At 44.2% G+C, this 12010-nt stretch overlaps 1 protein-coding gene across 1 annotated transcript in view; it reads left to right on the top strand.

The window, feature by feature from the left end:
* The first annotated feature begins 296 nt into the window (after nucleotides 1–296).
* Tmtc2 (transmembrane O-mannosyltransferase targeting cadherins 2) overlaps nucleotides 297–12010 on the top strand; it is a 388745-nt gene continuing 377031 nt past the window's right edge. The window contains exon 1 of the mRNA XM_038314716.1: nucleotides 297–712. Within this exon, the coding sequence (XP_038170644.1) occupies nucleotides 630–712 (83 nt within the window). The 5' untranslated portion in view covers nucleotides 297–629. The remainder of the gene's footprint in view (nucleotides 713–12010) is intronic.

Below are 12010 nucleotides of genomic sequence, written 5' to 3'. Positions count from 1 at the left end.
GGGCCGGGAGGGAACCAATAAAGAGTGAATGTGCAGCAGCCGCTGGTGGCGGTGGAGTTGGTGCGAACGACCCCGGAGTCGTGCGCCCGGGTGGCGGCGAGGGGAGGCGGTTCGCCTCGTCCCTCCCACCCGCCCCTTTCTCTGGATCTCGCTCTCCTTTCCTCCCGCTGGTCCCAGATCCCGGCTCCGTCCGGCCCCTTCGCCCCCTCAACCCCCCCATCTCACACTCTTCTACCTCCTCAGTCGTCTACCTAGGGCGTCCCAAAAGTGCCATGGGTTAGGGTGGGGACCGCGAGCCGCGGGAAAGGACTAGCCCGAATCCTCCGCCGGGGGGCGTGAAGCCGGATCGCCTCTTGCCTCTCGCGGTTGTCGGGCATGGGGAGCGCAGTGTGAGCCGCTAACCCCGGGAGCACTCAGGAGCAGCGGAGCCAGGCGACCAGAGGAGCCGGCGGAAAGAAACCCGGGATCGGAAGAAGGAGCCGAGGGAGGGCGAGGAGGCGGGCGGGGAAGCCAGGCAAAAGTGCAGCCGGGAGGAGAAGGCGGCGGAAGGTGGGGATTGATGCTTCTGTTTTTTGTTGCCGCTGCTGCGCTCGCGCTGGGAGCCAAGCCCGAGGGAAGGCGGTGGAGAGATGATTGCAGAGTTGGTGAGCAGCGCTCTGGGGCTCGCCTTGTATCTCAACACCCTGAGTGCGGATTTCTGCTACGATGACAGGTAAGTGGGCGAGAGAAAGGGGCCATGACTGCGGCGCGAGGGGATGGGGTGGAGTGGGGGCTCCTCGGTGGCTCTAGAGCTGCTCGCTGTCAGGCTGAAGCGTGTCCTGGGGACACAGGTATCAGCACCTGAAGGTTTAGGCGACGTGGAAACCTTAACTCCTAAAGCAAACAGCCGGGACGCCGGCGCGCTGGGCGGGCCAAGCGAGTTTCCGCTCTTACTTTGCAGCAGGTTCTTGCTTGCTTCTTGCCGGTTGGCAGGCGCTTAAGTTTGTTTGTTTTTTTTTTTTTTTTTTTTTTTGTAGCGGAAATCCCGGCAATTTGGTAAACTGTTTAATGAACCTATATCAAAAAAAAATAAAAAGACAATAACAGTCCTAGGTATGCTTAGTGCAAAAAGCATATTAAGTGATTTTACTTGTGGACTGGAAGGAAGTCTCTGCTCACCCCTTAGTAGATCTTCTCTGTGACGTTTCCTTTTATTGATAGGACACTTATTTCCTGAAGTTAAATGCACGTTTGACAGTTGCCAAGTGTGAGAAGAGCGCGCGTACTCTGCGTCAACTTTCTGTTTGACGTGCCTGGTAGTAAACTTTGAGCTAACGTCATTGCTCACCCATCATGAAACAGTCCTTTATGAAAACATAGGCTTTTAGCTCTGTTCGGGAGGTTTGCGATAGACAGTGATTTTTCTGATGCTAATTGGGGAAGAAGACGCCCCTAGAGACTGACTTTGTCTTCTCTGTTTGGGTTAGTTTGGGTGGCTAATGAGACCCGGACTGTGTTGTCAAAGAAACTGCCCCGATTCCTGGAAAACAGCACCCTTGTGCTGGTGTTTCTACCTTTTTTTTTTTTTTTTTTTGAAATGTTAGTGTTTAGAGACTGGTGAAAAGCTCCAATAGCCATTAGGGAAAATTCCAATTTGTGCCTTTTCCGGTGACTTAATCTGATTACAATTAAAGCAGATGCATAATTAAAATATATTAGGGAGAACAACATGCCTGGCTAAACTTATTAACCGTCCTGGGGTGTTTCATGCTCCATTGAAGTTAAACCATCCAAGAAGCGACCACAGATTTACTTTGACAGCCTCTCGGCAGCCTCTCTGGGCTTAGGGGAGTGAATGGGTCCCCAGGGTTAGGGCCAGGCAGTGCATGAACTCGAGCAAAGTGGTTGACTACAGAGAGAGAGGCAAGACTTTGCTCCTCTGCTAATCAGCCCGTTTCAGCATTCTGATGTGTCCACTCTCCTGCTAAGAGCCTTGGTGGATGTATATCTTAAATTATGGGATCTTGGCCCACACCCTCATGTCTGCTATGGAATTGTCTGATAATACTTGCAAAAAGACCACCCACACCCCTGGGGTGCTTTATGTTGTGCCTAGCAGACATTAGCTGATAGAAAGTCTCTGGCCAACTTTTACTCAACTTTTAATACAAGCGTCCCGATTTCAGCAGTGACCTCGGTTGCTCTAAGGAACAGGCTCACAGCAAGGGAAGCTGTCCTTGCCTTTCTTCCTCCAGATTTCTGCAATGATGCACCTGCTATTTTAAGAGCGCCAACGGAGAGAGCTTTGGTTCCTCTAAAATTAATCAGTTTTCACTCCAATGAGTGCAGGGCTGCGTCAGGGCAGTGGCTGGCTTTTGGAGCAAGCTGGGGGAGCAAGCACTGACCCCAAGAGTAAGGAGCTTATGGAGAGAGGAAAGCCTGAAATACTTGCATAGTATACAGAATTATGATCACAGTATACAGTATTAAACCAAAGCATTCCTCTCGAATACTACTCATAACTGCCGCCCAGTACTCCAAAGAGGATATGCAAAAAGAGGCCACCCGTTTTAAAAAATAGAGACTAAAACTTACGTAAGTGGGCATGTACATTTTCTCACCCTGAAGTGTTTGGACTTTGTGAGTCTAGAAGATATTTGTTCCTGTGATAATAAATGACTTGTCCTTGGTGGCTGGAATTTGTTATAAGCCCCTCATCTGCTCCAAGTCACACTGAGTGTTGGAATCCTTCTCTTCTGTTTCCTGTCTGCCTAGGTGCATTTAATGTGCTAATTTTCCCATATTATGATAGCGTGTTCAAGATGATATTTAGACGTGTACTTATAGGATGTTGAGGGCCTAAAGTGTGAACTATGCTTTTTGCGGTGCACTACAAAGTTCCTTTCGGTTGATTTCTCACAAAACATCATATGCAACCACATACTCTTAAAAACGTGAAATCTTAAGAAGTGCGAACTTGGTTTCTGGGTTTCGTGGAAGCCGTAAGGTGCATATTTATGCAGCACCGGCCTTTCTTGTCGTGTGCACAGCATGTGGAAGTGATTCACTGCCAAGGGGCACTGTAAATTCTGGCTTTGCAGATACACTCTCGACGTGAGTACTGCAGCTCACTGGTGTGTGAAGAGGGACGCGAGCTGGGGAGCCAAATGGAAACTGTGGGGTGATAGGGCTATGGGTGGTCCACTGCCCCATTGCAGATGGCAAAGATTCACGTTAAAAACATTGCTTCCATGACATCTGTGCATCGTGATGCCCTCCCAGGAACTTCTGTGAAATACAGTTCTGGAGCAGAGGCCACTGGAAGTAGAGAGAGCCATAGACAAGGAGAGAGATGGTGCTTCTGCATGGCTTACTTAGCTAAATTCGAACCTTGCAGTGTAGCCTGAAGAATCTTACCTTTAGGCGGGCTTTATATATGTAGTGTGAGCTTTATGGCTGTGGTACTTCTCAAAGTTACCATTCCTTTTAAATATAATGATCAAATTTATTTTATAAACTATACATCTATTTATATGATATTGCTTTTTATGTCTTATGTAGCTTGTTGGAAGTTAAGTGGTAACATGAAGCTTTCTTAAAGCAAAAAAGAATCCATTTCCTATGGTAAAAACTTAATGTCTTGCAAGTGCTTCGGTGCTAAACTTAAGATTATGTCTACGATGTGTTGAAATGAGCAATGCAAGGGCAGGATTCACAGAATCTGATGGGAAAACATTCTCTCCCTTCTCTCACCTTCAGTACAGAGTAACGACTATGTTGTGTCTCAAGTATGCTTGCCAGATATTAAGTTCCAGTGCACGTAACACCTTGAAGGACCCTCTTAAAAATTTTCGGGAGAAACTGGGTGCTTACGGAGAGTGCAAAATACAAACAAGTCCCTTTGGTGATTCCCAAAGTCTTGGCTCTCTTATGTACTCGCTGGGGGTGACCTGGAAACATTGCACACTCTCCCTGTTAAAATCCTACTGCAAGTTCCTCAGAGTTCACACTGAGAGGAGTCAGCTCAATGCAAAGTTAGACTGTCAGCGGAAAGGAGGCTGATTGGATTGTGCCCGTGTCGTGCAGTAGGTGACATACCCTTTGATGACATAGGGACAGGGAAGTAAGAATATTACAGCTTTGTAATTATCGTTTGAGTAAAATACTTCATTACTTTGGGGGGAAAATTCAAACATGACAACATGAGATTTTGATATTGGAACATGTGTGTGTCACTTGCAGAATCATATCCTTGATGGGTGTTCTGCATATATTCTCTCTCTCTCTCTCTCCCTCCCTCCCTCTCTCCCTCCCTCCCTCCCTCCCTCCCTCTCTCCCTCCCTCCCTCCCTCTCTCTGTCTCATGTGTGCCACTTTATCTGGTATGTGTGTGTGTGTGTGTGTGTGTGTGTGCGTGCATGTGTGTGCACTCACACTCATGCACAGAATGTGCTGAGCATGCATGTGGAGACCTGAAGTTGATGTCCGCTCTGCTATCTTTCCTGTTCTTTCTCTACGCTATATTTTGAGGCAGGGTCTCTCCCTAAACCTGAAGATAACTGAATCCCATCAGGCAAGCCAGTTCCTTGGGATCCCTTGTCTTCACTTCTCCAGCAGTATTACAGGCATGGCCATACCTGTTTGGTTTTAATGTGTGCTGTGGAGATTTGAACTCGGGTTCTTGTGTGGCCAGTGCTTTGTCCACTGAGCCATTGCTGCAGCCTTCACAGTTTGCTTTTTAAAGCCCCAAATAGTCCTTAACATTACTTATGCATCTCTTAGTTATCTTATTGAGAACTTTTGAAAGCAACCTCTCCTTCTTATGTCTTATTCGAGAGGAGGCGGGGAGGAGGTGGAGGAGGAGGAGGCGGAGGAGGCGGAGAGGCGGAGGAGGAGGAGGAGGAAAAGAGAAGAACTCATCAAAGGCTGCAGTCCTAATCTCTTCCTGCTCCTCCTCCTCCTCCTCCTTCTACCTACCTGTGAAACCTGAGGCGCTTGCTTTGTAGTAGCTCAGGCTGGCCTTGAACTACTGATCTTCCTGCCTCAGCCGCAGGAGTGCTGGGATCACAAGTCTGTGCCACTACATCTGGCCATTATCTAACCAGAACTATAATAGCACATTCCTTGTTTTGTTTCCTTAGAATATAAATATAAAATGGACCAGTGAAGAGCCAGGTGGTGATGGTGCACGTCTTAATCCCAGCACTTGGGAGGCAGAGGCAGGTGAATCTCTGAGTTGGAGGCCGCCTGGTCTACAGAGTGAGTTACAGGACAGCTAGGACTGTTGCACAGAGAAACCCAGACTTGAAAACAAAACAATCAAACAACAGAAACAGTGAAGAATTTTGTTCATACTGATTTTGATTGACAGTATTCAAATGAAGGGAAAGGCTTGTTGCTGATCAGTGACTAAAAGCACTTGTTTAAGACGCCTGTGAGGGCAGAGCATCTGTTTATCATGGGCTGGATGGGCTATCTCTCAGTTAGACATCTTCATAATGTTAGGAGAAGGCAGAATAACAATTTTCGGAAACCTGCCTTTTACACCTGCCAGTATTCAGGTATTCCTTCTGTTTGATTTTTAAGGCTGTTAGTGTGATCTTTGATAGGATATGGCAAGAGATAACTGATCACTCTGTTAACTTCTCTCTAGAGAATTATTTTAGTAGATTTGCCTTGGATCAGTCCAAAATGGTTATGTTTTAAATTCCAATATGTTGAACCTCTGAAGTCATGCTTGATATTGATGAGGTGGTGTGCCTTTATTCCCAGAAGTCGAGAGGCAGAGGCAAGAAGGTTTCTGTGAGTTCCAGGCCAGCCTAGTCTGCATGTGAGTTCCAGATTAGCCTGGACTACTTAGTGAGAACTTGTCTCAGAGCCGAGTACAATGGTTCATGTGTTAAAAATGCCACAGTGAAACCCATCATTTTCTATGTTAATAAAACAAAGGAATGGATACATATATCAGAAACAAGGGGAATTTTTGCTTTCTCATCAGGTCATTATTACCAGAAATCAAACATCAGGGTATTGTTTTACCTTTTATTTCTTTCCCCAGTATGATTATAATATTGATAAAATGCAATTGGAAATAACTTATAGTTTACGAACTATTTTCTAGGACATTTTATTTTCTTGCTAAGCTGTGGTTGTTCCATCACATTTATGTGGAAATGGCTCATTTTGTTCGTTTGCACAACTGTATTTCTTCTTGGAGAATTAGAATCACAACTAGGTAAAAGCTTTAGGTTGCTTTGCTTCACCTCCTCTGAGCCTGTCACGTGGTGTGTATCACAGCAGATGACCCCAATACAGGCCCTCAGAGGACACACACAGATGCCCAAAGGGAAACTGCCTGCCAGCCATCTGCCCCTTAGTTTTTCACACACACACACACACACACACACAGATGTGCTTGTACATACACTGGCACCAACACGATTATTAATTCACATTGTCCATTCCAAGAGCCGTTGTCTTATCGATACTTAGATTTCAGAGTTACTGCGCCTCTGTGGTAACAGTGAATTCCCTGCTGCTGCCCTTCTGAAACTGGTACAACCTTTGGATTCCAGCATGTGTCAGGAGCACGCTTGTCCTAATGTCTGCTGCTGCCCAGCGCACTAAAAGCACTTGTTCAAGACCCAGCTGTTTATACTATAGTTTTTGGTGATAAAACACTTGGAGCTGCATGGAGCTTTACATGTTAAGTAGATTCGTGGCATCCTGTCATTGGGCTTAAAAGACTTGCCTCAGAGAGTTTAATCTTGATGTCTTTCCTGAGCTAGTAATGTCAGTAAGAAAGACCACTGTAATATACACGTTGATTGTGTTTCCTCCTTTCTCCTGGATAACCTTCCAGTCACTTTTGTGCTTCTTTGGTATATACTCGAAGTTTCTAGAATACAAAGCTAAAATGTTTATTTTAGCCTTTTGGAGGTTTTTTATTATTATTTTCTTTTGTTTTTAGAAATTTTTCGAATTGCTCTTGAATGTTTATCATTGTGATTTTTTTTTTTGTCTTCTTATTTACAGATGAATGGGAAACAAGGGAACCTGGTAGGTGTAGTGTCAGTGACTAAGACAGGAACATTGGGACGATTTCTGCAAATTAACCATTAATGTCGCTGCCATGTTCTCAGAGAAACTTGCTTTATATTTAAGAACATTTCATACCCAGGTGTTGTGGTGCACACCTTTAGTCCCCACATTTGGGAGGCAGAGGCAGGTGGATCTCTGAGTTCGAGACCAGCCTGGTCTACAGAGTGAGTTCTAGGACAGCCTGGATTACACAAAGAAACCCTGTCTTAAAAAAATCAATCAAACAAACAACAACAGTAAGGGAATATTTTATAAATGTGACTCATTTGCACCACCAGAAATTATTACCTCGAAGATGAGATGTTCAGAAAATTAGTATGTGACCGAGACATGGACTGAGACTTGTAACTTGGGCGTTAGCTCCCATTTTATTGTGGAATCAGATCTGATCATATGCATGTTTGCTTCTTTCATGGTTGCACAGGTGCCTCTTTGCTTGAGGACAGCGCTGCTCGGTTCTTGGCAGACGAAATGCTATTTTCTTGTAATCTGCCGTCAGCTTTTGTTTCTTGATTCCTCTGCAAGGCCACTTTGTGGTATCCATGTGAGACGCTGTGAGGCGTGTTGTAGACTGTTGTCAACATTCATATTCTTTAGAAGCCTCAAGTTGAAAAAAATGGGATCAAATATAGGTGCTTGTCCCAGTTCATTTTCTATTGCTGCCATAAAACATTCTGACCAAAAGCAGCTTGGAGAGGAAAGGGTTTATTTGTCTTATATTTTCGTGTGACAGTCCATTATTAAAGGTAGTCAGGCCAGAATCTCAAGGCGGGAGCCTGGGCACAGGAACTTATGCAAAAGCCATGGAGGTGAGTGGCTTAATGGCTTGCTCTGGATGGCTTTCTTAACCTGCTTTCTTATAACACCCAGGCCCACCAGCCTAAGGGTGGTACCATCTACTGGTGATGGGTGTTCCCACATCAGTTTTTAATCAAGAAAAATGCCCTCACAGACTTAACAGGCCAATCTGATGGGACATTTTCTTGACTGAAGTTCCCTCTTCTCATAGAATTCTGCCTTGTGGTTAGTTGACCAAAAGAAATAATTACCATAGTGTTCAGTCTTGGTTTATGTAGTTAGGAAATATTAAAAATATTTCTTTGAAGGAGGTAGAGGAACGGCTCAGTGCATAAAAGCACTTGGCACCCAAGTCTGAGGACCTAAATTTGAATCTCCAGAACCACATAAAAACCAGATGTATAACATGACTGTCTGCAGTCTTGTAGAGGACCGCTTCTCTGAGGAGGAGGTGGGAGGCAGAGATGGCAAAATCCTCAGGAGTTTTCACGCTAGCATGTCTAACAGAAAAACAACACAGAAATCTATTTCAAACACGATGGGAAGACGGGGACTGACACGTGACTAAGGTTGTCTTGTTACTTGTAAGGCATGCTATGACCCCGTTGGTGCACACTCATACACATATAGATGTCCACACACACACACACAACACACACACACTATATGCACACATAGTCTTTGATAGAGGAACGATGGAGGTTGAAACTCTAAAATTCAGCAGTTGTAAAAGTACTTCTCTCTTAATTGTGATGCCAGAGGTAAATTTCTGATTGATTTCTGTAGAAGTAGGTAAGTTTGCTCAAGGTAGGGCTTCTCTCTTGGTGTTCATTCTGAGTATTTTAACTTCAAAGGATACATTATTTGCTAAGAAGTGGCCACTGGGGCGCAATCCGGCTCTTGACATTTTGAACAGTGTTAAATGATGGGACTGTAGTATCTGAAATAGTCTTGTTTCCACAATGTTTAAAAATCCATTGGGAAGAGTGGCAGGCCATAGAACCCTGCATACTTGAAATTCTTTAGGTATTAATTTTAAATTCAGTTCACAAGTTTATTTCTGACATTTTTCTCTTCTTTAAGGATGAATCAGGCAAGAGAGACTCACTGCTTTGTCTTCAGAAATGTTTTCTTCTTGCATTTGCTCCTCGGTATTTTATAAAGATGCCGAAGGAATAAAAAGCACAGCCCTGGTTTTGTGTTTACCCTGTCATGATCTATGTTTCCGTAAAGGACATTGTTGTGAAGTCTGTTGTTACTACGGTTATAAATGTAGTGCTGGAAAGCGGCAGATGCACCCGGAGACTTGGAGAAAAGTCAGCATCTTGCTTTGGTTAATTTCCAATTTGTTCCACAAAGAAGGCATGCCTACTCGGCTGGCTCTCTCTGCTGTCAGCGGCTGTTCCTGAGATCAATCCACAGTCAAAGGCTTTAGGAAGACTCCTCTGGAGGAGCAAGGGCTTGCTGATGGCAGTGCCTGTTGAAGTGACAGCCCTCACAAATTGCACCCTCTGCAGGGGGTACCTTAGGTGGCGGCTACGAGGACTCCTCTCATAGGCTTCTCTCAGTCTGGGGAGGTCACAGTCACTAGAGAGCCATCTGGGAGAAAGGCTTCTTCAGTTAGTGCCAGCAGCTGCTGCAAGAGCCCGTATTGACTCCTTTGGGGACATTTCTCATTGCTCTATAAACTGCTGGCTACTTGCATCTTCCTGTCCTCAGGCTTCCACCCAGAAATAAGGAGCCTGCTGCTTGTGATTGCAAAAGGGTATCTGACAGCAAAATACCTGGGTCCAAATCTCTTGCCAAATCTATTTCTTTTGGCACTGGCAGCTTCTCCTTATCCCTAATAATTACCTGTAGGACCACACTCCCAAAGCTTTGGAAGAGCTCATTTCGATAGAGCAGGCTTTTAACGGGAAATTTTTTCAGCTACAAATTTGCAGAAGAAAAGTTCTCCGATGATAAAGAAGTTTAATCAGGCAAAAAGACATTTTTATTTGCAGTAATAGGCCCTTTAGGGGGAAGCGATTATTTATAGCTGATGTGAAAAACTGGTATACCTGAATTTATTTGGTAAACTGCATTTAGAATAGGAAGGTGTTCTTGTTACTCGATTGGAAGCAACAATGCTACTGAGTTGTTGCTAAATTTATATTAAGGAAATAAGGTTTTACATACATTTTATCCCATTCTGTAAGGGATGCGTGTGTGCATGTGTGTGTGTGTGGTGTGTGCGTGTGTGTGTGTATTTAACGGAAATATCTGAATTTGAGATTTGACACCATGTGCTAAAATTTACCTTTTTACGTTTGAGAAATTTTTCTTTTAAAAATAATAGTCTTTAGGGATTTTGCTATATGTTGAAGTAGAAATGTCACAGTGTTACAATGACTCATGTGTTATCAATGAAAATAATACCAGCTAATTCTATGAACCATGTTTGGTAGCTCCCTTTAAATACGCTTGGGGTGTGATGTTGAAAATGCCTGTGGTGGGTAAGTAGGGTTTAGACCTGGTTCTGTTTTGCAGCTTGCCTCTCTGAATTTTTGGAGGCAATGGCCTGTGTTGTCGTTGCTGCTTTTGAGATCGAGTCTCCTATGTAACCCAGTCAGGCATCAAGTTTAAAATCCCCCTGTCTCAGACTCCTTAGTGCTGTGAATAACAGACTTGAGTCATTATTCCCAGCTAGTCAATTCACTTAAGAAAAAAAAATCCTTTTTAATTCAGCAAAAATCTTCATTTGCTTGTAATTAGGTGGATCACTCTATGTGTCTCCTATGGAAACACTGAGATGGGCAATTGCTGCATGTCTTTCTATGTGTATATGTTTCTAGGCCAGCATTTCTTGAAGCCTAGTCCACCTGGAGTACATTGGGGTTGTTACAGTATAGATTGTGCCTGGAGAGAACCCGGAATCTGCATTTCTTTGGTTTCAGCTATAGCAGGTACTGTAGGCTCTGGAACCACACGCTGGGTAATAGGCTTTAAAAGAGTCTCATTTAAATATGATTACAGGGGGCTGGGGAGATGGCTCAGTGGTTAAGAACACCAACTGCTCTTCCGGAGGACGCAGGTTCAATTCCCATCAACCACATGGCAGCTAACAACTGTCTATAACTCCAAGAATTGACATCCTCACACAGACATACAGACATACATGCAGGCAAAACACTAGTACACATAAAATAAAGATACATAATTAAAAATTATGATTACAGATGATGTTTGGGAAAACTGCTTAAATTCCTGGGTAGAAAGGGACTGAAGGAATATTGGTGTCCCTTGTGTCTGTAAGGTATTAGATGATTGATTTAATTATGTTCTGCCTCCTTCCTGCTTCTTTGTTCAATCAAGACAGTTCTAATCTTCGAAATTTGAAAAAGTAGAGTCTGGTGAAGCTTAGGAAATGACCTCCGTTGACACAGTGGTCACTACCCACATAAAAAAACCCAACTTCTTTGTAATATAACTCTAGATTCAGATAGCAAATTCTAATTTTGCAAGGCACACATGGTTGCCCTTGATGCGGTAGATGTGGTCCTGATGTTGCTCAGTGAGGCGACGGGCTGGAAACAAAGTTTTGAGGCAAGACAGACCTTTGTTGGCTATAACCCGGCAAGTTAGAATCGTGGGATTTTCCTCCTAAAAACAAAATTTCTTTCTTAGGAGTTGCAGATAGAGGCTTCTGTAAGGATTTGCAGAGGGCTGTTCTCAGTTTGGAACAGATGTGTGTGGTCATCAGGGTGCTCATAGGTTTCCCGGGGGGTGGGGGGAGCTCATTTTCTGATGCGTGGGCTACTGTTGTGTCTGAAAGTCATCAAATGTTGTCAGTTCTGGAATACCAAAGAAAAGTCAAGAATAACTGAGCTCATACTGTCTAGACAGGGAAGGGGGGCAAAGGTAACTTTCACAGTTTTCACCGTTCAGAAGTGTTCATATACAGCCAAGTTATTGGGAAACCATGATAGTTTGAATGTAATTGACTGCCATAACTCATAGGGAGTGGCACTATTAGGACGTGTGGCTTTGTTGGAGTGGGTATGGCCTTGTAGGAAGTGTGTCACTGGGTGGGAGTGGCAGACTTTTAGGTTTCTTATGCTCAGGATATTGCTCAGTGTCTGAGTCGACTTCCT

The sequence above is a fragment of the Arvicola amphibius genome, chromosome 17, assembly GCF_903992535.2.
Source record: "Arvicola amphibius chromosome 17, mArvAmp1.2, whole genome shotgun sequence".
Lineage (NCBI taxonomy): Eukaryota > Metazoa > Chordata > Mammalia > Rodentia > Cricetidae > Arvicola > Arvicola amphibius.
This window is presented reverse-complemented; position numbering and strand designations above follow the sequence as displayed.